Source organism: Porites lutea, chromosome 11 (assembly GCF_958299795.1).
Source record: "Porites lutea chromosome 11, jaPorLute2.1, whole genome shotgun sequence".
Lineage (NCBI taxonomy): Eukaryota > Metazoa > Cnidaria > Anthozoa > Scleractinia > Poritidae > Porites > Porites lutea.
Genome location: NC_133211.1, coordinates 20,395,309 through 20,423,168, shown reverse-complemented (window position 1 = coordinate 20,423,168; position 27,860 = coordinate 20,395,309). Strand labels below are relative to the sequence as shown.

At 41.0% G+C, this 27,860-nt stretch overlaps 2 protein-coding genes across 2 annotated transcripts; both read left to right on the top strand.

Moving 5' to 3' along the window:
- Nucleotides 1-1,246: 1,246 nt before the first annotated feature.
- On the top strand, nucleotides 1,247-12,029 carry LOC140951571 (aquaporin AQPAe.a-like). The gene is made up of 4 exons (XM_073400850.1): nucleotides 1,247-1,654; nucleotides 6,813-7,048; nucleotides 8,449-8,538; nucleotides 9,583-12,029. Exons 1-4 carry the CDS (start codon nucleotides 1,354-1,356, stop codon nucleotides 9,721-9,723), a joined length of 768 nt encoding a protein of 255 aa, XP_073256951.1. The 5' UTR covers nucleotides 1,247-1,353; the 3' UTR covers nucleotides 9,724-12,029.
- A 3,059-nt stretch (nucleotides 12,030-15,088) lies between these two features.
- On the top strand, nucleotides 15,089-27,823 carry LOC140951570 (aquaporin AQPAn.G-like). The gene is made up of 4 exons (XM_073400849.1): nucleotides 15,089-15,496; nucleotides 17,805-18,040; nucleotides 26,582-26,662; nucleotides 27,549-27,823. The coding sequence occupies exons 1-4, from the start codon at nucleotides 15,193-15,195 to the stop codon at nucleotides 27,717-27,719; spliced, it is 792 nt and encodes a 263-aa protein (XP_073256950.1). The 5' UTR covers nucleotides 15,089-15,192; the 3' UTR covers nucleotides 27,720-27,823.
- The last annotated feature ends 37 nt before the right edge of the window (nucleotides 27,824-27,860 follow it).

The window sequence follows — 27,860 nt, the reverse complement described above, 5'->3', positions numbered from 1 at the left end:
ATTGCTCTTGGAAATCCTTGGAAAGTTTAATAAAAACAGTTAAGTTGCAATGAAATTAGCATTTTTTATCAGTTTGGAGTGTACAAGATGTAAACAGAGCGAATATGAAATTTGCGTGGAGGAGTAAGTCCTTCCCCAGCCGGGCAGGTGAACTTTACAAAGGAACTACGTTTAAGTGAACCGACAAGCTATTCACAACGTCTAAAAATTAATAAACCTTGGAAAGTAATTGACTTAACGAAACAACAACGTTAATTAAGAATAAGGTTTCCTTCGCAGATAAGGTCGATTGCAAGGTACGACACATGAATCTGACCCAAAAACGTGTTGATGAGATCTTTCTTTAATTCTCCCATGTTTAGGCTTTGAAGGGCCGCTTATCTGAGGAACTAAAGCGTTGGCTTCTGATAAGCCCGACTTAAGTGCGGACTCGATGTCGCTGAATATCAAAAAGAAGTGTTTCGAATGTCGCCATTGCCAGGCTTGCTCTCTTCGCTGAAAAGTAAGCTGGTGTCTGAGTTTAAAAATTGAGCATTTTTAGCCAGGAGGAAAGATTTTCCTCTGACTTGTTTTTCAAAGACGTTTCCACTTGTACCTAAGCATTCGCAACGAATCTGGAAATAGTTTTGAGAACCAGTCAGAGTAAAACACTTCTATATTATGTTGCCATACTTAATGTTCTCCTTTGGTATAATTCCCTGCTTTACAGATAAAAGCAATTTATACGCAATCAAATTATCTGTCATTGAAATTACACAACGGAACACCAACGGATAGTCATAGGAAAGAACTTTCACTGTTAAAATGGTAAAATGATAACAGTAAATTCGAGCATTCAAAATTTATTCAGATGACATGATGATTACGACAAACTCATGCGTGGCTGAAGGATAAAATGGCAAAAGGATCAAATGGACGGTGTCTTAGGCAATTTTTCCTTTGGTATTTACAGTTCTGTGAATATCGTGTTTCTTAACATTTTTTGTGAGTTTTTTCATCTATGAAACACCCACAGTGAAATTTGCCATAAGCGAACAGGTGTGATGCATTCATTTAATCGGTCAATTTTACTCTAGGAATAACCTAAAAGCAAAAAATTTTTCCTTATTGGTGGACGATGGGTTTCGAAACAAGACGTTCAGCATGGCTAGCTTTTATTGCATGCACCTTGATTGCTATCATTTCCCTTAAGGCCTTGCTACAGCCAATAAGCGCTTCCACATTTCCATGACAAATAGCTCCAACTTCAAAAGAAGTGGTGTAAACAACGTGCGAATGCCACACGATCTCAATACCGCAGAGCAAGGGAACAGGCTGTACTGAGGCGAAGAGGCTAAGACAAGTACCCCCAAAATGATGTTTGTATCTGAACTCAAGAGTGTCCATTTCTGGGCCAGCGCCTTAGTAGAGCTGCTAGCAACCTTCTTTTTCATCTTTTTAACCACTGGCACGACGATTACATGGAATCCGAGCCATCCACCCTCGACAGAGTTGATATCTTTGTCGTTTGGCTTCAGTATCGCCACCCTCGCCATGTGTAGCTCGCACTTAAGCGGTGGACATATCAACCCCGCCGTCACTATCGCTATGATGGCACTCAGAAAAGTGAATATTCTGCGAGGAGTAACTTACATCATTTTTCAACTGGCAGGAGGTGAGATCGTGTTAAAATTTCAGTCTGGTAATGTTAAAAAGTATCGAGTCGCTATGTAAACAACCATATTGGTTCCTGGATTGTTTTAATAACTGAAGGACACGCTACTATCTTGAGATCCCAGTAATGTAATTTCATATAGTGGCTCTGGGTCTATCTTTCAAAGATGATGATTTAATATTTTAACCAGTGTCTTAGTAGTACTGTAATTAGCTTTTTCCCCACTAAAGGTGCGTCAGTTCTCTGGTGTATTGGCAAACTTTATCAATAACACTTCGGTCAGTACTTATGTTGCGTCAAATGTAGACGGTGTCAAGCTCGTGCCACATGTTATTTTTATTATTATTTTATTTTACCTGTGTCCTCACGCTCACTGATTGCCTCAGGCAATTTGTAGTACGTGCTCTACATACATAAACAAGAATAATTGTCATTTTAGTTCCAGTGAGAACTATAATTCCTTATAAGCAGAAATATAACCAAACAATACAAAGCTAAAACTTAAGAATCATCTGCAAACGTAAACATGAAACCCTTCAGTATTTGTAGTTTGACAACTGATATCAGTTTATGATCCGGCCATCGTTCTAGATCCTTCTGCTAAAATAGACATGTTTTAATATTACCCGCCCTTTGAAAAAAAATTGAGAAACGAGACGTGTTTTTAGCCGCCGGCAGCAAATGGAGAGTCATATTTAAGATCGCAGTTTTAACTGCACCAGCAAGGTTAACTTTAGGGTGGGGCATTTTAAAACCGAAGCAACTATCGTACACAACATTTGAAGCATGCCTAGAATTTCTGCTACGAAATGTCTCTTTGTACATATATGGCAACAACAGTCATCCTTAAAGAGCAAAGTGGTTTTTCAAGAGCTCTTATTGTTTTGACGTCAGCAAAGAGTGTATTTTTCAAAAGAAATGCTTACTGTGTTACTTTGCGTCTTACACACACCCTAATCATATCGACCTCACGAAAATTGCTAGTTTACAACATAATATGCAGTGATTTTGCGTGGAAAATATAGTTTTGAATAATCGGTTATTATAACTTGAACTCTTTCTTAGTAATTGCACGAAAACAATATACCTATTATGTTGAGGTTCAATGCCTCTGCTCGGCTTTGATCATCCTGACGGGACTGACGTAAGTTAACTCAAGCTATTTAACTTCCTGAATGAGAAATTGCGCTTATGCCACGCGATTGATATTGGACAGAAGAAATCTCGACTTCATTTCGCATGATCGTAAGTGTGATTTTTCATGACCAAATAGGCATGTTTTCAGCTGAGAATAAAAGGTCGAGAAAGGCTTTTGTTTCCATTCATTTCACTACATCCATTTTGGGCGTAACTTATGTTCAAGGCGGGCGGTCATTTACAATCATTCATCCTGACCATCATCTTGACCTATTCCAGATAAACAGCGTTCCTGTAGATGCAAATTTTTTCTTGCGGATTTCGTGGAAATTTGGCTTTTAACCGCAAAGGTTTTCAAAAAAGTCCACTCTAGGGGGAGGAACCTTTACGCAAGTAATTAACCAACTGAGTACCAATGTACGTACGTGAAATATTGTCGAAGAGTCAAGGATGCTAGATAATAACAAAACGATAGAGGTTATCCTTTCTCGCAATCTTTTATATTCATAAGGTAGATTAAAATCATTAGAGTCGCCACTTTTTGTGCAAATTCTGTGGCAAGCATTTGTCTTTTTGTTTGTAGGCAATCTTTGTTCAGCTGTCGAGAGCTGACAGTCGACCACCCTCTGATCCTTTGTGCGCACCCTGAAAAACGACTAGCTAAGCCCAGCTGCAATTCATCATTTATCCTGTCTTCCTTTACTATGAGTAAAAAGAAAAGCAAAGACAAACGCAGAGACTTTCAAATAAGTCAGGCCGTTTTCTCCTCCCACTTTTCTTTGATTCACTGGACCCTCTAAAAAAAATGCTTATATCAGTTAAGGGCAAAGATAATTACTGTGGGTCAAAAAAACGAGCGGCTCCATTCTAGTCACTAATGAAAAGTTTCAGCTGCCCCGCGCATTATTGTGAGAGACTCTAATGCTCTCAACAATATGAGAAATGCTTCGTAATGGTATGCCTGTTCTATTTTTTTAAAATCTTTTCCATCTTGGGTTATTTTATTTTTTATTTATTTATTTTTATTTTATTAAAAATTATGGAAAAGGAAAAAAAGGGCTACTTTCTGCTAAAATAGGTTATTTTATCTCGTACGAAAGCCTTTTTTGTCATAAAGAAGAGCCTGATGCAGATTTGTTAGACAAGGGAATTGAGTCGGAATTGTTACCTAAAATCAAATGGCACAAAGTCCCTTTGTCATTTCGCTCTGATAAGTCTGATTAAAATCTCTGTTAATTCTGTTTTGTCTTCGTCTTCTTGTAAACAGATGCAGATTCATCTAATTACATATTTCAGTGAATTATTAAGAATTGTAGAAGTATCTATTGTCCCAAGCTTGTCAAAACGCCTATTAAATTGACACCTGTTTCCAATGAAGTGGGTCACTGATCTAAAGACAAAATCCTGAATGCATGTACATAACTTCACTTATCGTGTATCTTTGAAAGACTGCAAAACCAAATGCGCACTCGATGTCTTTTTGATAAGGGCAAAAACTAATTGTGGTGTCCGGAAAAGTTATAATTAAAAATTTTATAGAAGAGCCTATTCATTCAAGAAGGGATGTCTTCCAATTGAGTGACTTAACGATCTTATCTATATAGTCAATGATAAATTGCCGAAATTTTTAAAATAGTTGCCCTTTATTATATTTAAGGGTGAGAAAGTTTCTTTTTCTCTACAAAATCGGACATCCAAGACGATAATTTGAGCCTAAAAAGGCACAGTATCCAAGCAGTAATAGTTAAGAAGAGTGGGTAGAGATGGGTTGGGAGATGAAATGGTCAATGCGCATTACCCCTTTAGGCAAAGGATGTGAAAAGAGGACTGAAATAGCAAGGTTGTCATGGACGTGAAAATTAAATTGAACAATACAGTAAACAAGAATCTTATTATATTGAGAAATATTCAGAATATTTTATTGAAAATCGAAACAATTCCTCGGATTATATAACAAAAAAACATTGATAAGTGCGCTCAACACGACAGCAAGAAGCTTGTTTTGCTAGAAGTTTGTTTGGTGAGACTAAGTGTAGATGCAACCAGATAAACTTAAGTGGCAAACTTTCCAAACATTTAAAACAACATTCTGTGGGAGCAAAAAATTGCAGTATTTTTACTAAAAAGGGAAACAGAAATATGTTTATTAGTTTAAAAAATCCCAGTCTTTGTTATGTAACATAAATTCTGAAAGTGGCTAGATAGTGAGAGTGAGCTTAAAAAACGTTTACGTGTTTGGTGTGCACTGTTTGAGAGACAGTATTAAATTCTACTATTTTATTCACTTGTTTCTATGAGGCGCTTTTGATTCATCTGATTTCTAGTGAGTCGTTTATTACGGCTACCAAACTGGATCCAACCAAATTGGGTTGACTTTTCTGTCATTCAGTCGCCGAAGTGGGCTTAGATGCAATGCTGCATTATGAAAGTGGCTCCTCAAAGCTTTTAGATGACACCCTGAACTACGCCCTGTTATCTCTTAAACAAACTTGGAAATGGCACCCGCACCTATGTACGTTTAACTTTGCCGATTATAAACTATGTAACCACACGTTTTTACTGAACTACGAGAAGTCTCCATTTTGCGCGAAAATCAGTGTCGGCGCGTTAATGCGAGTGTGGCGCGAGCTTAGAAAAAGCTGCAAGCAGCGAGATGTGTGCATTATCGCATTATTGGGCGCGCTCTCGTTGGTTTTTCGAGCAAAAGAGAGACTGCTCGAAGTCTAGTAGCTTACCAACGCGTGCATGAATAAACACGTGTTTGTTCGATACATGTGAGCAGGGATGGGCACGAGGGTACCAAGTAGCTGCTCATGTCCTCCGTAGTGACAGTAAACGGACTTTGAACCCAACACCACGGCTATTCATAAACTTAGGGAACAAAAAAATGCCTAGAAAGTGCTCACACTGGCAGTTTGCTTTAACTCTGCTGTATACTGTTCAGTAAGTAAGTGTAGCTGACGTGACCATCTCCAATGCCGGCAGACGTTGGGAAAGAGCTTGCTTCTAGTTTAGATACGTTGCATTGTAAGCAACGCGTGATTTGTAATTTTTTTATGAATAGCACATTGTTCCTTCCAATACAAAAAACCCATTGAATAACAGAAAATGAGGAGAATAAAGGGCCAGTCATGCAAGGAATAAAGGTTTAGCTCTGATCTACAGCGACTGTCTAATATTTTCTTTGTCGTGTCTAATCTGAATCAATTAAAAAACAAGAATAGAAAAAAAAAATACAGAAAACCTATTTTTGGTTTCGGCAGTGATCCTTGAAGGTGCAGTGGATACTAATGTAGAGTGCCCCCACGGAAAGAAGAGTTATATAACAAACGACTCAAGATCGAAGCATGGAAACAATATTGCGCCGGCTTCTTTATTGTTTTAGTCTATAAAGGGGCTGGGTCATGGCTGTCTAGCTCATTTTGTTTATACTGACAGTTACGCTTCCTTATTCACCATGGAGCTTGAGTAATTACCAGTGAATGACAAAATCACAGCTTTGTGTCAAAAAATATGTGTCTTCCAAGTACTGTATCAATAGTTAAAAACAACCGAAATCAGCTTTGAAATACTAAGAGGCTAACAATACTACACTTGTAATCCGTTTTAGTGTTCTTCAAGTCTTTTCTATCCGTGCCTCCTTTTGTATTTGCTGTCATTTATACCTTCTGTTATGAGCCGTTATTTTAATGATTCACTCAATTTGGCAGCAGTTCGTGCTGTTTGAATTTTGAATAATTGGTCGTTGTGATTTGATATAAAAAAGACAACTCAGTATTAACCCCCGTGCAAACGGACGCAACATTCTTTGCCAACAACTCCCAAATGTTGCGTCCGTTTGCAAGTAGCTAAAAGTTTGGCCGGTTTTAAACTTTGCGCAACAACTCCCAACAACACGCAACAACATGCAACACGGTGTGCAAACAGACGCAACATGTGACATCCAACAATTTTGCGTCCGTTTGCACCGGGATTTAAGCTACTATTTGACAGTAACGCCACATATCTACTTCTTTTCAAGGTATCGCGGGCTCGGCGGTATTGAAGTACATCACACCAGAAGAAAAGCGCGGATCCCTTGGTGCCACGGTTCCTGCCCCCGGTGTAACTGCTGGACAGGCGCTTGGTATCGAGATATTGCTTACGTTCTTGTTGGTTTTTACTGTATGCGCCTCTACGGATCCCAAGAGAAATCACTATGGTTACGAGGTGCCATTATCCATTGGCTTGTGTGTTGCTGTTTGCCATTTTATCGGAGTAAGTTTGAAAACGTCATACCATTTCCTTTGTCTTTGTTGTAGTCATATTTTGAAGTGTGAAGCAAGTTGTCTGTCGCAAAGATTCTTTGAATGCCTTTGTATTGATACCCTTTTTTGACGCTGTAGATGACTCCAGATTGAAAGGAAAAACGATGAAATGGAACTGTGTGCACTTAATTCCTTATCAGTGTATTGTAATCCATAACGGGTAGCTCAGCCGCACTTAATACTGTTCACAAGGGCTTAAATATACCTACAACATTCCTTGTTTAAGGAAAACCCCATCGAACAATCACATTGCAAAAGAGTTAATTTTTTGAGGACTCAGTAATTATTAAGAGCAATACCCTATCTCTAGGAACTTACCTATACCTCATACCTATGGGATAACCTTTCTCGCCTGAAGAATGGCCAGCTGTCAAGCATGTTTGCGTCTCCTCAGGTTCCCTTTCGATGATCAACACTACTGATAAAATATGGCGGTGACATGGAAGCAGGCCATTTGCAAACTCGTGTCTAACAAAAATTCATGTATTTAAAGTCTTCATTTTGATTTTTTACCGGTGTTTGTGGTTTTGTCGACGGATTGGAAATCAGTGTAACTGTCATTAAACATTAGCCTAATTTTCACACCATCCCAGGTCAATCGCCCATGCAATATTCTTTGGAGGTTAAGTAGCCTAGGACCAGGTTCCTTAGTGTGATAAAAAGGAAAAAACGAGGTGCAACAGCAAGTGGTGGACTATAGAAGGGGAAAAAGGCCACCACCCTTTTCCCTCTCCAGAGTAGCACTTAAAGCTCGCTTCGCTCCATTCAGACGCAAAGTAGAAGCTCTTTTGGTTGTCCAGTCACGAAGCCTGGTGATTTATAAGGCAAATCGGGTTTCATGAAAAACAATAAGTTTCGAAGATTGAACATTTATCTAATGTATGATTGAATTCTTGCGGCCAAATATTTAAACGAAGTCTAACTTAAGCCGCGGTTTAACGAATCTTTGAACCTCCAGATCTCTTCTTTGGTGGGTTGTTTGAGGAAGATACATGCTTTTCTAGTCTTCTCTATATCAGTGTTTTCATAAAACTGTTCACAATAAATGATGTTTGGATAAAATCTTTGGGAAAATCACGTGAAATGACTTAGAACGCGGTTTTGTTAAACACTGGCTAAACTACGTTTAAATATTTGGCCCTTAGAGTTCGATTGGGGTCAAGTTAAAAATCTGCCAATGGATTACTTAAAGCCTGAACTCTGCCACTGCACCGAACCTATAAATCCTTCCACTGAACCTTTTTCTGATTGAATCGTCAAAGGACCGGAGGCTAGTGGTTCACCCTAAAGTTAAAACTTTTTACTTTAAATTCCTATCTGATTGTTCTTTTTTTTTTCATCTCTTTTCAGATTGGTTTCACTGGATGTGGAATTAATCCTGCTCGCTCATTCGGACCGGCAGTTGTTATGAACACCAGTGCGATCTGGGAGGACCACTGGGTAAATATTCATATTAGCAACCCGTCACCAGAAGACAGCAACTCCTATACTTGGCCTATTTTATAGCGTTTTCACGGACCGGTTTATTTTTAGATACATTTCGCAGCACTTTTCCCCACAAAAATGGAAGCTACAATTTTTCCCGACTTTGTTTTGAGATCTAAGTTTAAATTTGTGCCAAAATCGTTCCAAAAATAAACTGTTTGGTGGTTCGCTGCGGTTTATGGCCTCCTGTTCACTTCCAATACCAGATCAATCTCCAACGAGTTTAAAAACTGATACTATGAAGATCAAAGCACGCCTACTCATTTTTCCTGTGATTAAGAATATTTAAAGCTAGTTCTCAATCAAATAGAAAATGGGTTTCTGATACTAGCGAACAAATTCTAGTCAACAATACAATATGGCTAATGACGTATTATTGAGAAGCTGATGTACAAAATTTCACAAAAAAATGCCCAAACTTAATATTTGATTCTCATGGTATTTTGTAAAGAGATACTTCTGCTCTGTTGGCTAGTGGCCCATTGTTGTCTACCCAAAGCCGGTATAGTCACCTGATCAAGGCCTCATAAAAAAAACTGAAGAAAAGAAAGATCCATGGGTTTCTTTTATTTGCCTTTTGCTGGGAAAGTGAGATGGGTGTTTTCAGGTGATCACATCGTGTAGCATTACAAAACTGTGCAAAGTATTTGCAAGTTTACGTTTGACAGCAGTTAATTGATTGTTGGAATGGGAGACTGAGGGGACTCGGGTAATTGGAAGTCCCGAGTTTGAGTCTTTCCTTCTTCGCTGGCTTGATTTGTCCTGTTGTGATCCCGAGATGATCTCCTGGATTATGCTTGTAAATAGCCAACTGGTTACCTCTTACCAATTTGTATTTTTAATACTCATAATATTTGGGTGTATTTGTTTGAAATTATCAGGGTGGCTTGCCCGTAAACAAGGCAGATCAACTTAGCGCACTTCCCTTCTATAAATATAATATTAACATTAAAAAAAATTAAAGTGCGTTAATGAATTTTTAATTGTTGTATCCCGCAGGTTTACTGGGCCGGCCCTATTGGTGGAGGGTTGCTTGCAGGCGTTCTGTACCAGCTGTTTTTCCGAGCCCGTCAAGAAAGTGGACCTACTGCAGGCTCCGTTAACGATCTGGAAATGTACCATCCTGATTCAAAGATGTAAAATCTAAGGGCGTCTTGATAACCATAAGTCAGTTAATGTGGTACATGGTACTTTTGTTATTCAATTCAATTAAAGTTAATTCCCCATAGGCATTAGAAAGTGATGTCAGTTAACCTTGTCAGTCAAAGGTCGTTAAGTTCTCAGAATCGAGACGTTATTTTCGAGGTATTCAGTTTTATTCAAGATAGAACAAGACGATTGTCTACAACCTCTAATCTTCAAATCGTCAGAAAGGTTCTACCCTGGTTCTAGGTGCGCTTTCAGTTGATAAGAGGATGAATTAGTAGCAGTGTCCGCGCTCGTTTTCCGATATGATTTAGGAATAAAATCCTCTGGTGCACAGGATAGTTAGAAGGCCGACAAAAGCAAAAGGACTTCCACTACTATCGCTCGTAATTTATTCACTTTTGATATATTTTTCCTTTATCGAGCGTCAACCGGTGAAAATATTTTACAACTGAAATTTTTCAAAGCAAATACACCAAAAGATTGCGTAAAGCAGTTTATCTAGAACCCCGGCGGGGGAGGGGGGGGGGGGGGGTTACTCCCTGTGATGGCCTATGGGGAGGCTCCACCCGAAAGGGTCATCTTTTTATGAAAGGGTAGGGATTTCACTAGTTGAATTATACAGACAGGTAGGGAAATCTGTCATTTGGGCCTGTGAAAGCGCCCAAAAGGGCTAACAGATGAATTTTATACCTTTTTTAAATTAGAGAAAACGTTGTTTTTTGTGGTTAATTCCTATTTAAAAGACAGTGCATTCACAGCGGTTAAAAGGGATGCGAAATTCTAAACAAGGTATGTGAAAGGGGTACCGTTTGTCAATAGAGGGTATAGGAAAGCGGTACTTTTTTCGTGAAAAATGGTATATAAAAGGGTAAGGGGTTGGACCTCAGCGGGGGAGCCTCCCCGTATAAACATTTGTTAAGTACCCCCAGGACCTAGAACCATGAGACGTTACTAAACTGACGAGGTCGGGGAACAGGAAAATGAAAAACGGGAAAAACCCTTAGCCCTATCGCGATCGGTAGCTCTCATTATCCATTCGCTGTTTGGTAGTACAGGGGAATCCCGTAATACGGTCACCAATGGGCTTAAAAAAATTTGGCCGTATTAACGAGGGTTTTTTTTTTTACAAGAGAATGTATGGCGGCTTTTGCCAGGCGGCCAAAAAAAGTGGCCGTAATAACGAGGTGACCGTATTACAGAGGCGTTCGTAAGGTGGGGTTTCATTGTATACCTGTTTTTACCTTTCCCGTTCCCCGTTTCAGGAACTTTCGTCTTTAAACATCCTCTTTCTTTGGATGAAAACTTTCCTTTATCGAAAGCTTGGGTATGAGATATCATTTTCTCTGTATGACTCCTTTCTTTAACGAAAGCATAGGTATGAGATTTCATTGTCTCGATTTAATGATTTGGCTTAGATATAATGAGCATTATTCAACGTATTTTAATTTGTAAAAGGGGCACAACATTCCAGATGAAAATGCCAGTGTTCAATGCACACCTTGCAGCAAACCTTTGAAAAGTACGAAATGGTCTCACTAGCAAGCAAAACTGAACACAGTTTGACCTTGAAAGAAAAATAATTTAGCATTGTTTTTCTTGTCCCGCTGAGTTGTCTGCTTGCGCACTTGCAATCCTGCCCCCATGTTACGGTTTACTGCAAAAGACATATTTCACAGTTTAGCGCAAGACCGTAGAACACAGAGATTCGACCTCTTTTTAGCATTTGTGTCCGTTTTAGAGTTGACGTGATTAAAATAGATTTTATGTTATGCATTAATTATTGTATAGCAATAGCAGGTAAAATAAATATCATATACATTCATACACTGACTTACTTGAACGACCCCAGGTAAATGAATGTTTTATCCGCGGATTGTTAACGAAACAATCTAGTTAGGTTACTTGGCGTTCAGCGGTTATTAGCATTAACTGACGTAAGTTGAGCGCCCTCGCCTGGCGCTGTTCTTCCAGTTTTTACATTCGTACCCCTCTTTGAGAGGAAACGATTGCAAGCAGTTTTCTGGTTATTGATTCCACGACCAAGAATTGGTAAACTAACAGCTCAGGACCCGGAAAAATGACAAAGCCGTAAGAGGCTGTGTTGAGTTGAAGTCACAGCTAAATAAGTAAATTTCTCAGTTGTTTAGTTTAGGTTAAAATGTGACCTTAATGTAAGGATTCACTAGAGGCGGGATGCATATTACAGTTTTAGAGGCTACAATAGCTTAATATCATCAGTGTTATAGAAGTAACAAATGATCAATAAAGCAAAATGTGTTGACAGTTCAGACACCTAACAGTTTGACCTTGTGTATATTCTTTATCAAGAGAGAATGAGCTACATTCTCTCTTGTCTTTATGCGTTCTCTCTTTATTTGGGTTTGTCACGTAGAGTGGTGCCAGACATGATATACAGCTATTTCGAGAAAGGGCGAAAAAAGTGCACGCGACGATCCCGAAAGGTATTGTGGGTGGTTTTGAGCTCACGATTCTTCGAAGAAATTTGAAATAGTGGCAAGAGAAGCTATGGACGTATGTGTGCGAATGCTAGATTTCAGCAACAAAAGTAGGTTCGTCAGTTACAGTACGTCAGGAACAGTGTATTGATCAAATCCCATATTATCTTTCGGGATTGTCGCGTACACATTTTCTCCGAACACCTTTCTCCAAAATAGCTGTATTCACTCTTATTTTAACTTCTCTGCAACAGCCAAAAATATGCTTTACAAAAAGCCTTCCTTCTACAAAGATATCTAGACCTGTGTACACATTCAAGGTTTCTTTTAATGTGTGCAACTGAACAGTCCGCTATGTCTTGAGATGTTTTTACTAAAGCGTTTGGCACCAGTGAGTTAAGGTGATATTACGCAGGACAATCGCCTTCGGAACGAGCATTTTTAGCGCAACACAGCAGGGACAAAAGGATAACATGGTCATTTTGTTGAATGGAGGTTAAGCTCTCTCCTGATTGCAAAATGGTAAAGCTTCTAGCATTTGATAACTTGTTTCTGTCACTACGATAATATTTTCGCTAACCCCACAGTATATCGCGTTTTCCCGCCAAAATGACGCTGGTTCACTCGGGCGCACGACTTAGTATTGAGAAAATCTCCTTCTCGTAGTCGTTCTTGTCTTACAAAATCTAAGCGTTGGTTATTTAAACGAAGTCTATAACCTAGGCTGCGGTTTAAGAAATCATTTGACCTCCGGATCTCTTTTTCAGTGGATTAATAATTTAAGAAAATAATTGGCTCTCCAGTCTATGCTATATGCTTAGCTGGAGCCCGGAATTTTTTCTGATCTTTCTGGTATAAGAAAGATCCTTCTTTTTAATTATTGAAATCGGTGTTCACGATAAATGGTATTTAGATAAAAGTAGCCTGGGACCAGGCTCCGCAGTGGTGGGGAAAAAGGCACGGAGTCAAATAGGGAAAATATCGGCGAGCGAAGCGACAAGAGCCGTGCCTCCCTCTCCCGAACGGGAGAGGGAGGGAAGCGAAGGGACCGCGAACGACCTCGGACGTCTGAGAATCAGGCTAGGTATCAGGCTAAGATAAAAGTATTAGGCAAACTGAAAATGGCTTAGAACGCGGTTTTGTTAAACACGGGAAAATTCCGTTGAAATTGGTGATCCTAAAGGTCTCTATTGGCTGTGGTTGCAGAAAAGGAATAAATTGCGATTAAGACATGCTAAATTTAATTAGCTTATTTCATGTGCGCCCCCAAAAATGTCGACTTTGTAATTGGGATCTTATCTCGATAGCCTACGATAGCAAACACCAACTTCGTGGAACAGTTCTAGATGGTCATCTAAAGCATCTAAAATGGATTCATTTCAATCTTTTCCTGGCGCTCGTTTCATGAACCAATCATTTATCATTTGCAAGTAAGAACCATCAAAAAGGACCATCAATGAGTTGAAATTTCCGATACAAAAAACAACTCAGTTTCTACTGTCCGACCCATATTTTCCACTGAATGAATAGAATATAACTCCCTGTACACTGATCTTCGTACTAAAGTTCCCTAATTTTCGCTACCGGATCAATCCCCCGAAACAGTTTCAAAAAGCCTGTTTTCCTGTTACTAGAGTTCATTAGATAAATTCGAAAAAGATCATGTAGAGCAAATGTCTTGTTGGTTCAGTTATTTAAAAAGTATCCTTGTCAATAAAGGTTCTATGGAAGAAAAGACGTTCACAAAAAGCAACGGAAAGAAGCAGGGTTGATTCTACAGTCGGGAATATAATTTTTTGTTTTGTTACCAATATTTTGAAAGGCACGGCCTTCTTCTTCAGGGTCTTACAGACAAATGAAACACTGAAAAGCAAGCCCCAGGGGGAGACAGGTGTACTCCCTATAACGGACTGATGGGGAGGCTCCGCCCAAAAGGGGTCCCTTTTTCGGACTTCAGTTGTTGACGTATGAAAAGATAGGGAAGGATGTCTCTAGTTTCGGTTGGTAAAAAGAACCAAAAGGGCTAACTGATGCATTTTATGTCTGAGAAAAGGTCGAAAAAACGTTGTGGTTTGGTGTCTTACTTCAAAGACTGTGCATTTACAGCAGATAAAAAACTAGGGATGTGAAAGGGGTACCATTTGTCAATAGAATATGCGAAAGGGGTACCTTTCTGTCAAAAATGGTATATAAAAGAGTGAGGGGTTGGAGCTCGGGGCGGAGCCTCCCCTTATAAAAGTTTTTTCAATAACCCTCCCGGGACGCACGCGTCTCACGTTCGATTGACCTAAAATATGCAATACTAGGAATACATTCAGGATTATTTCAGGATTATTCCGAAATAGTCTCTCCTCCCCCACCACCCCCCATAAAAAAATAATAACTTCTGTCCTATAGGCTAATGTAAATACCTCAGTAATCCATTTCCATACAATGCTAAAATAACTCGGTAGTACCAGCAGGTGGCGTCAGATCACCTGCGGTGGCGTGATGCCAACTTGGGCAGGACAGTTCTGAAGCATTGTTCAATGTCAAGCGTAATCTATTAAAAATTACATGCAAATGATAAGTAGACCTCCTGCTTTAGCGACTTATTCTTATTGATAGATATGTTAAAAGGGTACCATTTTTCAATGCCCGGGATATGAAAGGGGTACCTTTTAAGTCAAAAATTGTCTATAAAAGGGTAAAGGCAGTGGACACTACAGCAACACTGCCATCATCATCAACACCTGCGTCACGCTCCTTCTTCATCGCCATCAACATACATTGTAGATCAGGTGAATAAGGAATGTGAAACTCGCCATGTCATGCATATTCATGCCCGCCCGCATGCACATTTTTATTTTTAACATCACGTGATCTACAAAGGAAAGTCATTTGAACAGTGACGTAACAGCCACTAAATTTAGATCCTAAATTTTGACAACGTTCAAAAGCAGTCGGAAATTGGCCAAGTATACAAAGAAAAAGACAATATCACATTTCATATTACCTTGACGCGATGGTACATGTGGGTAATATGGAACTAAGATCACGTTCATTTTGGATCGAGGTGATCGCAGAATTATTAGTCACCCTTTTGTTCTTGTTCATGGTTTGTGGAACCGTTTTGCCGTGGAACAACTCCTCTCCGTCCATTATCCACATTGCTTTTAGCCACGGACTGAGCATTGCAACCTTAGTATTGACAATTCAACATGTTTCTGGAGGACAACTCAATCCAGCGGTGACAATCTGTATGCTAGCAGTTGGAAGAGTTTCAGTGTTAAAGGCTGTCTTCTTCATAGCCGCTCAGTGCATTGGAGGTAAGTATCACTTTAACACCGAGGAAAAAACTCTGTTACTTTTCACAACTATAGATCTGACATGAAAAAGAGCAGTTATGTAACAGCTTTCGATTAAAAGTTCACCAGCCGGCGTCTAAAACTCTTAAGTGTGGCTACCGTTTACATCTTCCATGGGTCACATTTCTAAGCCCAGCTAGAATAGCACTGCAGTAACAGTTTTTAATTTGTCCCTAGAGGACCTAGAAGAGACAGGTTATAAGCAACTAGAGTAGGGCTACTGCCCGACTACTGCTTGAGTTTATTAATTAGGTTTTCCTTAAGTTAATTATATTTGGCAGAGAAAGACCAAAGGCACTACTCATTTTTAATGCCACATTAAACAAAATCACACCCTGGAAGAGCTCTTTCTTGCACACTATGTCTCTTCAGTTTTTTTAGGGGAACTTGTTACGCTGATAGGCAAATAAACTGCTGAATAGCTGCTGACTCATGGTCGTCTCTCACTCACTTTCATCTTAATGTTATCTTATCTTCTTAAATTGCGAAAATAAGCAAATTAACACCATGACACAGGAAACTTTTTAGTATGCATCTCCGGCGGAGTGTTCTGTGATGCATGCTGCTTATTTCGTTCCACAAGGGTTAGCATGACTGTAAATTAAAATTGAAATAATGAGTATTATGAAAGCTGTTCTGTTTTTCTTCCTTTTTTTTTTTTTCAAAAGTTGAACTCTTTCAATCACAAAGGTCAGCAAGACGTTAATATGTCAAGCAAAATGAAAGAAAAACAAATTAAATAAAATACCGTGTCATATAACTACTTGATATATTAACATAGTAATAATGAAAACCAGTCAATTGCTTTTGTTCTTAAATATATTCCACCAGTCTGATGTTTAAAATACAATAGAAACTGGGACTAACTAAAGTGTTGTTTTTTTTTTTAGATAATCATTTGTCAGTATCTGTATTTGACTATTTTCAAGGCAAAACAAGAAAAACATCTAACCAATGACTTGGTTTACAATCCCAGAAAAAAATGAATAAAATCATTAAAAAAGTCAAGTGTGTGCCTGCGAAAACCGGATTAAACCTTGACGGAGAAGGAACTGAGTGTGCAATACTTGCTACCAATTCAAATTACAGGTTGTAAATATAGTTTCCGTAGTTGTAGGTACTTTTTCGGCTGTGTACCTGAAACCGATTGTAAATGCTTTATGCTTTTGACAACCAACCAACTTTAAATGACGGAAAAAAATGGTCGTTTTGAGGACGCTTAATTTTGGAAGTAAATGACAGTAAATTCAATAAAAACAGTGTACTTGATATCGTATTTAACCCGAGGAGAAAGAGGAGAGGAGAAAGGAGAGGTCATTTCCGCAATTTTCTTTTTGCCCCAAAGAATTTATTGTTTCATAAAATGGCGGTACCCGGTTTATGCGACCATCCCGTTAACAAGGCAACATTTGTATGGAGCAAAGGTGATGTTATAATCGTGGCTCCACTTTGTCTTAAGGATTTTGCCGTCCCACCGTTACTTTCCGAAGGTACGACATTAACCGTCTACAGTCTTTCCACCGCTTGTGTGTGTGTTTTTTTAAACAATATTTATCAAGGGGTATTCAATTTAGCGGAGCTAGCTTAAATGGAGCCCTGATGCAACACAAAAACAAAGACATTAAAACATTAAAACTAGAAAATTAATTAAGTTACAAAGGCAACATGTACCGCAGGCGCTACTTTTTAAAATGGCGCTTTAGCTCGATTTTAAATTCGCTGAGCGTCTCTGCTTGTCTAATGATAACTCGGTAGGGTGTTGTAGGTCCGAGCACCGTTTATTCTGAAGCTACCTTGGTGTTTAGGTAGTTTTTTCGAAGGGAAGGTGCAGCAAATCACGGATTCTGGTGTTATAGCCATGGAAAATTAAAGGTGCGCGAGCCTAAACTCTGAAAGTAAGTACGAAGGCGCTATTCCGTGAAGACACTTATGGACTAAGACGCAAGCTGAAAGCTGGAAATTGGCTGAACCATCTGTATTTGCATTCTTCATTAATTGCGGGAAAAGGTGATCTCTCTCAGAGTCTTCAGCCGTCGTTACACACCGAGTACACATGTATTCTCGTACCAAATAACGAAATAAAATAGAGTTAAACAATAGGCAGCAATTCCACGTTGAACAGTGTGATTTCGTCGTTACCATCAAGCAAGTCAGTTACTGAACACATGACTAAATCGAATCAGCATTTGAGATTGTGGTCGTACCGAAAGTCGATCATACTCAAACGGTCTAATGAATTAAAAAAATCTTTGTATTTTTATTTTTCCAGCTATCTGCGGAGCGGCCTTAGTTTACAGCATCACTCCTAATAACTCTATTGGCTCGTTAGGAGTCACAGCCCCTGCAAACGGTGTCAGTACCGCCCAGGCATTTGTGGTGGAGCTTGTTCTTACTTTTATATTGGTGTTCGTGGTTTTTGCTGCCACTGATCCCGGTAGAGGCTTGACAGGTTATGGAGTACCGCTGGCCATAGGAATTTGCGTGTTCATCTGTCTTATGCATGGGGTAGGGTTACTTGCAACAAATGTTAGTTTGAAAGCCTGCGAAATTGATGGTCTTTCCGGACCTTGTTTGGTCTCAGTGTTTCTCATTTCTACCAAATTCATCTTCGCGATTGCATTTCCTGGACACAAGGACAAGACAGACAAGAAAGCAACAGGAAAGCGATGCTTAGAGTTACCCTTGAAGGACTGTGTAAATTGTATAAACCCTTGAGACACATTGGAATCAAAGAAGATCAAAGCAAAAAAAGGTTCAGTTTGGTTACAATCAAGTCACAAATCTACTTTTACTGCAAGTGCATGCAATAAAGGATATAGAAAATTACCAAAAAAACTGAAAAATTGTTTTGTTTTCCTCTGGAAAGGATCACTTGATACCTTTCTTTCAGAGTTCGTTATACAATAAATAAATATACCTGGTTTTTTGAAAACCGGGCTACTAAAAAATGTCAGTCTCTCACACTGATTGTTAATTTGATGGCCCTTGTTACTTGAAAAGTAAAATCTCACCTCAAAAAGAAATTATTGAATACATGAGCTTCCATTTGATAGAATCATCTGTCTTGAAAGTAACAAAAGTGAAGTTTTCCTCATTAATCTGGAAAATAAGGCATTTTAAGAAGCAATTTTTAGTGTCGGTGTCACCGATTGCAAAGCCAATTCCCCAGTTCACCCCATTTTTAATTGAAGCTGGTCTCCCAAAAACAATCTAAGCCAACACTGCTCAACAATACCAAGTCCTAAAACCAGCAGTTCAACTGCTTGCTGACTAGGAACATTATCAACAGGGTGGGTCATTGCTTGCATGCAAACAGCACAAACAAACTGCATAAGAGTGCAAAAACACATCAAACTTTACAACAACCCCACTCCCCTGGAATTTAACCAGGCTACCCCAAATGCATACCAGACGATAGCCCCGTGTCTTTGCAACAACATGGCACCATGCCAGACACAACCCCCCTTAATTTGAGTGAGACATTGACCTTTGAAAGACAGGGGTAGCCCCGGTACAAAAACTCAGCGAATCCGCCCTCTAGCACAAAGCATAGTCTTTACAACAACCCCACCCCCCTGGAATTTAACCAGGCTACCCCAAATGCATACCAGATGATAGCCCTGTGTCTGTGCAACAACATGACACCCAGCCAGACACAACCCCCCCTTAATTTGAGTGACACATTGACCTTTGAAAGACAGGGGTAGCCCCGGTACAAAAACTCAGCGAATCCGCCCTCTAGCACAAAGCATAGTCTTTACAACAACCCCACCCCCCTGGAATTTAACCAGGCTACCCCAAATGCATACCAGATGATAGCCCTGTGTCTGTGCAACAACATGACACCCAGCCAGACACAACCCCCCCTTAATTTGAGGGAGACATTGAGCTTTGAAAGACAGGGGTAAGCCCAGGTACAAAAACCCAGCGAATCTGCACTCTAGCACAAAGCATAGTCTTTACAACAACCCCACCCCCCTGGAATTTAACCAGACTACCCCAAATGCATACCAGATGATAGCCCTTTGTCTGTGCAACAACATGACACCCAGCCAGACACAACCCCCCCTTAATTTGAGGGAGACATTGAGCTTTGAAAGACAGGGGTAAGCCCAGGTACAAAAACCCAGCGAATCTGCACTCTAGCACAAAGCATAGTCTTTACAACAACCCCACCCCCCTGGAATTTAACCAGGCTACCCCAAATGCATACCAGATGATAGCCCTGTGTCTGTGCAACAACATGACACCCAGCCAGACACAACCCCCCCTTAATTTGAGGGAGACATTGAGCTTTGAAAGACAGGGGTAAGCCCAGGTACAAAAACCCAGCGAATCTGCACTCTAGCACAAAGCATAGTCTTTACAACAACCCCACCCCCCTGGAATTTAACCAGGCTACCCCAAATGCATACCAGATGATAGCCCTGTGTCTGTGCAACAACATGACACCCACTCAGACACAACCCCCCCTTAATTTGAGGGAGACATTGAGCTTTGAAAGACAGAGGTAAGCCCAGGTACAAAAACCCAGCGAATCTGCACTCTAGCACAAAGCATAGTCTTTACAACAACCCCACCCCCCTGGAATTTAACCAGGCTACCCCAAATGCATACCAGATGATAGCCCTGTGTCTGTGCAACAACATGACACCCAGCCAGACACAACCCCCCCTTAATTTGAGGGAGACATTGAGCTTTGAAAGACAGGGGTAAGCCCAGGTACAAAAACCCAGCGAATCTGCACTCTAGCACAAAGCATAGTCTTTACAACAACCCCACCCCCCTGGAATTTAACCAGGCTACCCCAAATGCATACCAGATGATAGCCCTGTGTCTGTGCAACAACATGACACTTAGTTTGACGGAAGCCCTCCTCAAAAAATATTATCTGGGCCAACGGGGGCAACAGCCCGTCCCTACGGGACGGACTGTTGCCCCCCTCGTGCAAATTTTCTGGAATTTGCACTGATTTCTGTCACTTCCAGGAAGTTATTTGAAGCCCATGGTTAAGAGGTGAGGGTGGTTAGTCCTGAAGAGCGAGATTGTTATTTTTACACTAAAAGTATCAGGGCTTTAAGCAAATTAAGTTTTAAAAGATTGCCTGCAATGTGCTGGACTTGACTTAAGATTTCAGGCAACCCGGTTTTCAAAACTCCAGGTAGATATCTCCAATTATTGACCTTTCTGCATCTTAACTGTCAATTCCTACTAACATTTTTATTTTTTACAGTGAAAGAGGCATTTGGATGGTGAATCCCTGGAGATATATACCTGGTTTTTTGAAAACCGGGCTACTAAAAAATGTCAGTCTCTCACACTGATTGTTAATTTGATGGCCCTTGTTACTTGAAAAGTAAAATCTCACCTCAAAAAGAAATTATTGAATACATGAGCTTCCATTTGATAGAATCATCTGTCTTGAAAGTAACAAAAGTGAAGTTTTCCTCATTAATCTGGAAAATAAGGCATTTTAAGAAGCAATTTTTAGTGTCGGTGTCACCGATTGCAAAGCCAATTCCCCAGTTCACCCCATTTTTAATTGAAGCTGGTCTCCCAAAAACAATCTAAGCCAACACTGCTCAACAATACCAAGTCCTAAAACCAGCAGTTCAACTGCTTGCTGACTAGGAACATTACCAACAGGGTGGGTCATTGCTTGCATGCAAACAGCACAAACAAACTGCATAAGAGTGCAAAAACACATCAAACTTTACAACAACCCCACTCCCCTGGAATTTAACCAGGCTACCCCAAATGCATACCAGACGATAGCCCCGTGTCTTTGCAACAACATGGCACCATGCCAGACACAACCCCCCTTAATTTGAGTGAGACATTGACCTTTGAAAGACAGGGGTAGCCCCGGTACAAAAACTCAGCGAATCCGCCCTCTAGCACAAAGCATAGTCTTTACAACAACCCCACCCCCCTGGAATTTAACCAGGCTACCCCAAATGCATACCAGATGATAGCCCTGTGTCTGTGCAACAACATGACACCCAGCCAGACACAACCCCCCCTTAATTTGAGTGACACATTGACCTTTGAAAGACAGGGGTAGCCCCGGTACAAAAACTCAGCGAATCCGCCCTCTAGCACAAAGCATAGTCTTTACAACAACCCCACCCCCCTGGAATTTAACCAGGCTACCCCAAATGCATACCAGATGATAGCCCTGTGTCTGTGCAACAACATGACACCCAGCCAGACACAACCCCCCCTTAATTTGAGGGAGACATTGAGCTTTGAAAGACAGGGGTAAGCCCAGGTACAAAAACCCAGCGAATCTGCACTCTAGCACAAAGCATAGTCTTTACAACAACCCCACCCCCCTGGAATTTAACCAGACTACCCCAAATGCATACCAGATGATAGCCCTTTGTCTGTGCAACAACATGACACCCAGCCAGACACAACCCCCCCTTAATTTGAGGGAGACATTGAGCTTTGAAAGACAGGGGTAAGCCCAGGTACAAAAACCCAGCGAATCTGCACTCTAGCACAAAGCATAGTCTTTACAACAACCCCACCCCCCTGGAATTTAACCAGACTACCCCAAATGCATACCAGATGATAACCCTGTGTCTGTGCAACAACATGACACCCAGCCAGACACAACCCCCCCTTAATTTGAGGGAGACATTGAGCTTTGAAAGACAGGGGTAAGCCCAGGTACAAAAACCCAGCGAATCTGCACTCTAGCACAAAGCATAGTCTTTACAACAACCCCACCCCCCTGGAATTTAACCAGGCTACCCCAAATGCATACCAGATGATAGCCCTGTGTCTGTGCAACAACATGACACCCAGTCAGGCACAACCCCCCCTTAATTTGAGGGAGACATTGAGCTTTGAAAGACAGGTGTAAGCCCAGGTACAAAAACCCAGCGAATCTGCACTCTAGCACAAAGCATAGTCTTTACAACAACCCCACCCCCCTGGAATTTAACCAGGCTACCCCAAATGCATACCAGATGATAGCCCTGTGTCTGTGCAACAACATGACACCCAGCCAGACACAACCCCCCCTTAATCTGAGGGAGACATTGAGCTTTGAAAGACAGGGGTAAGCCCAGGTACAAAAACCCAGCGAATCTGCACTCTAGCACAAAGCATAGTCTTTACAACAACCCCACCCCCCTGGAATTTAACCAGGCTACCCCAAATGCATACCAGATGATAGCCCTGTGTCTGTGCAACAACATGACACTTAGTTTGACGGAAGCCCTCCTCAAAAAATATTATCTGGGCCAACGGGGGCAACAGCCCGTCCCTACGGGACGGACTGTTGCCCCCCTCGTGCAAATTTTCTGGAATTTGCACTGATTTCTGTCACTTCCAGGAAGTTATTTGAAGCCCATGGTTAAGAGGTGAGGGTGGTTAGTCCTGAAGAGCGAGATTGTTATTTTTACACTAAAAGTATCAGGGCTTTAAGCAAATTAAGTTTTAAAAGATTGCCTGCAATGTGCTGGACTTGACTTAAGATTTCAGGCAACCCGGTTTTCAAAACTCCAGGTAGATATCTCCAATTATTGACCTTTCTGCATCTTAACTGTCAATTCCTACTAACATTTTTATTTTTTACAGTGAAAGAGGCATTTGGATGGTGAATCCCTGGAGATATATACCTGGTTTTTTGAAAACCGGGCTACTAAAAAATGTCAGTCTCTCACACTGATTGTTAATTTGATGGCCCTTGTTACTTGAAAAGTAAAATCTCACCTCAAAAAGAAATTATTGAATACATGAGCTTCCATTTGATAGAATCATCTGTCTTGAAAGTAACAAAAGTGAAGTTTTCCTCATTAATCTGGAAAATAAGGCATTTTAAGAAGCAATTTTTAGTGTCGGTGTCACCGATTGCAAAGCCAATTCCCCAGTTCACCCCATTTTTAATTGAAGCTGGTCTCCCAAAAACAATCTAAGCCAACACTGCTCAACAATACCAAGTCCTAAAACCAGCAGTTCAACTGCTTGCTGACTAGGAACATTATCAACAGGGTGGGTCATTACTTGCATGCAAACAGCACAAACAAACTGCATAAGAGTGCAAAAACACATCAAACTTTACAACAACCCCACTCCCCTGGAATTTAACCAGGCTACCCCAAATGCATACCAGACGATAGCCCCGTGTCTTTGCAACAACATGGCACCATGGCAGACACAACCCCTCTTAATTTGAGTGAGACATTGACCTTTGAAAGACAGGGGTAGCCCCGGTACAAAAACTCAGCGAATCCGCCCTCTAGCACAAAGCATAGTCTTTACAACAACCCCACCCCCCTGGAATTTAACCAGGCTACCTCAAATGCATACCAGATGATAGCCCTGTGTCTGTGCAACAACATGACGCCCAGCCAGACACAACCCCCCCTTAATTTGAGGGAGACATTGAGCTTTGAAAGACAGGGGTAAGCCCAGGTACAAAAACCCAGCGAATCTGCACTCTAGCACAAAGCATAGTCTTTACAACAACCCCACCCCCCTGGAATTTAACCAGACTACCCCAAATGCATACCAGATGATAGCCCTGTGTCTGTGCAACAACATGACACCCAGCCAGACACAACCCCCCCTTAATTTGAGGGAGACATTGAGCTTTGAAAGACAGGGGTAAGCCCAGGTACAAAAACCCAGCGAATCTGCACTCTAGCACAAAGCATAGTCTTTACAACAACCCCACCCCCCTGGAATTTAACCAGGCTACCCCAAATGCATACCAGATGATAGCCCTGTGTCTGTGCAACAACATGACACTTAGTTTGACGGAAGCCCTCCTCAAAAAATATTATCTGGGCCAACGGGGGCAACAGCCCGTCCCTACGGGACGGACTGTTGCCCCCCTCGTGCAAATTTTCTGGAATTTGCACTGATTTCTGTCACTTCCAGGAAGTTATTTGAAGCCCATGGTTAAGAGGTGAGGGTGGTTAGTCCTTAAGAGCGAGATTGTTATTTTTACACTAAAAGTATCAGGGCTTTAAGCAAATTAAGTTTTAAAAGATTGCCTGCAATGTGCTGGACTTGACTTAAGATTTCAGGCAACCCGGTTTTCAAAACTCCAGGTAGATATCTCCAATTATTGACCTTTCTGCATCTTAACTGTCAATTCCTACTAACATTTTTATTTTTTACAGTGAAAGAGGCATTTGGATGGTGAATCCCTGGAGATATATACCTGGTTTTTTGAAAACCGGGCTACTAAAAAATGTCAGTCTCTCACACTGATTGTTAATTTGATGGCCCTTGTTACTTGAAAAGTAAAATCTCACCTCAAAAAGAAATTATTGAATACATGAGCTTCCATTTGATAGAATCATCTGTCTTGAAAGTAACAAAAGTGAAGTTTTCCTCATTAATCTGGAAAATAAGGCATTTTAAGAAGCAATTTTTAGTGTCGGTGTCACCGATTGCAAAGCCAATTCCCCAGTTCACCCCATTTTTAATTGAAGCTGGTCTCCCAAAAACAATCTAAGCCAACACTGCTCAACAATACCAAGTCCTAAAACCAGCAGTTCAACTGCTTGCTGACTAGGAACATTATCAACAGGGTGGGTCATTACTTGCATGCAAACAGCACAAACAAATCGCATAAGAGTGCAAAAACACATCAAACTTTACAACAACCCCACTCCCCTGGAATTTAACCAGGCTACCCCAAATGCATACCAGACGATAGCCCCGTGTCTTTGCAACAACATGGCACCATGGCAGACACAACCCCTCTTAATTTGAGTGAGACATTGACCTTTGAAAGACAGGGGTAGCCCCGGTACAAAAACTCAGCGAATCCGCCCTCTAGCACAAAGCATAGTCTTTACAACAACCCCACCCCCCTGGAATTTAACCAGGCTACCTCAAATGCATACCAGATGATAGCCCTGTGTCTGTGCAACAACATGACGCCCAGCCAGACACAACCCCCCCTTAATTTGAGGGAGACATTGAGCTTTGAAAGACAGGGGTAAGCCCAGGTACAAAAACCCAGCGAATCTGCACTCTAGCACAAAGCATAGTCTTTACAACAACCCCACCCCCCTGGAATTTAACCAGACTACCCCTAATGCATACCAGATGATAGCCCTGTGTCTGTGCAACAACATGACACCCAGCCAGACACAACCCCCCCTTAATTTGAGGGAGACATTGAGCTTTGAAAGACAGGGGTAAGCCCAGGTACAAAAACCCAGCGTATCTGCACTCTAGCACAAAGCATAGTCTTTACAACAACCCCACCCCCCTGGAATTTAACCAGGCTACCCCAAATGCATACCAGATGATAGCCCTGTGTCTGTGCAACAACATGACACCCAGCCAGACACAACCCCCCCTTAATTTGAGGGAGACATTGAGCTTTGAAAGACAGGGGTAAGCCCAGGTACAAAAACCCAGCGAATCTGCACTCTAGCACAAAGCATAGTCTTTACAACAACCCCACCCCCCTGGAATTTAACCAGGCTACCCCAAATGCATACCAGATGATAGCCCTGTGTCTGTGCAACAACATGACACTTAGTTTGACGGAAGCCCTCCTCAAAAAATATTATCTGGGCCAACGGGGGCAACAGCCCGTCCCTACGGGACGGACTGTTGCCCCCCTCGTGCAAATTTTCTGGAATTTGCACTGATTTCTGTCACTTCCAGGAAGTTATTTGAAGCCCATGGTTAAGAGGTGAGGGTGGTTAGTCCTTAAGAGCGAGATTGTTATTTTTACACTAAAAGTATCAGGGCTTTAAGCAAATTAAGTTTTAAAAGATTGCCTGCAATGTGCTGGACTTGACTTAAGATTTCAGGCAACCCGGTTTTCAAAACTCCAGGTAGAAATAAATATGTAAAAACTAAATATATAATTGGGGATATTTGTTTTACTTTTCAACTGAGTTTTGGTTTAAAAATGCGGAACTCTCCACGACGTTGTTTAAAGGGTGGTAACGCTCTCCCATAGATAAATCTCAGACGATACAGCTACAATATGGGCTCGTTTATAGTTCTTGTTTCTTTGTAATGAGAGATGTACTTTTTTCTTGAATCTTTCACTTTTAGATCCCTTCTTCTGGAGCTAGTATGAATCCAGCGCGTTCTCTTGGTCCTGCTGTCGTCATGAACTCGTGGAAAGACCACTGGGTAAGATGTGCATCTGTAAGTTCAGAATTTGTGGTGCGTGCATTTGCAACGACGGTCCCCTACAATAGTTCCCTCTTTTCACGTTTGCAGCAAAGGGGAGTTTTCTATAAGTCCGTTTAAAACAGTTTTGGGTATTGTTGTTACGTTTTTTTCAAGTCCTTCTCCCTTTTATCCAATCGATGCTCTGGAGAAGTTGTGTTTAGAACTCGTGAGAGTGGAAAACCTTACAAAACGCAGGCCTTGGTATTTTTTTGTCGTTTTGCGAAACAATTTGTCTCCCTCGCAACCGTTTTTCTCTCATCACGCAACGCTTCTCAGTTTGTTGGGGACGAGCATTGCGTGACGAGACAAAAACGGCTGCAAGGGAGAGTGGAGCTCGGATTCATTAAAGTTCGATCAACACTGCGAGTCAAACCTTAAAACAGCCATCAAAGCGGCAGAGTTGAGTGTCTGCATTACAGGTGTCTGTAATACAGTAAGACTTCAAGGTACATCAGAAGTTAGTGTTCGCGTTACAGAAGGGTTTGTCACTGTGGATCCTCCCTCCACCGCTTCTGTCCAGCGGAGTAAGAGAAGGCGCAGATCAGGTATGTCCAGCCTTCGTATAGGTGTATTCTTTCCCTGACCTTTCTTGAGAGGGGTCTTTATTATAAAGGGTAAAATTAACCCTCCTTAATACGGACGCTATAAAGGGACGTCAGAGCTAAGTGTCTGCCGCATTACAGAGGTGTCTGTATTGTAGAGTTGGCGAATTGTCATGAAGTGTGGCATCTCGGAGACAAGTTGACAAATCAAAGAAAACCATCCGTACTAAAAAGATTTCCATAAGGAAAAGTTTAACTGTACCAGTTTGTTACTAAAGTTTATTTTCTGTATTTCATTTCAGATATACTGGGTTGCTCCAATTACTGGTGGTCTTTTGGCAACAACCACTTATCAGTTTCTATTCAAAGCGCGAAAAATGACCAGCAACAACAACATTAACCAAGAAAATGAACTTTACACCGTGGAAGTGAAGGACAACAACGAATCTAAATCCCTTGTTTCCTCTTCATAAAAGCCATTGTCCTACAGATAATGCTGCAATTGATCTGCATTAATCATTACGTTTGATATGGCCTGTCATCACGGTCCCAGAGCCCCCCCAGAGAACTTGCTCAGTCGCAGGCTACATCTAGACGGCTTTTTATTGCCTTTT

Bases quoted from the DNA above. Each gene is read 5' to 3' on its own strand.
- LOC140951571 (XM_073400850.1), top strand. From the start codon at position 1,354: ATGATGTTTGTATCTGAACTCAAGAGTGTCCATTTCTGGGCCAGCGCC. The intron at 1,655-6,812 runs GTGAGATCGTGT...CTTCTTTTCAAG, and splicing joins CATTTTTCAACTGGCAGGAG to GTATCGCGGGCTCGGCGGTA. The intron at 7,049-8,448 runs GTAAGTTTGAAA...ATCTCTTTTCAG, and splicing joins CTGTTTGCCATTTTATCGGA to ATTGGTTTCACTGGATGTGG.
- LOC140951570 (XM_073400849.1), top strand. From the start codon at position 15,193: ATGGTACATGTGGGTAATATGGAACTAAGATCACGTTCATTTTGGATC. The intron at 15,497-17,804 runs GTAAGTATCACT...TTATTTTTCCAG, and splicing joins AGCCGCTCAGTGCATTGGAG to CTATCTGCGGAGCGGCCTTA. The intron at 26,663-27,548 runs GTAAGATGTGCA...ATTTCATTTCAG, and splicing joins ACTCGTGGAAAGACCACTGG to ATATACTGGGTTGCTCCAAT.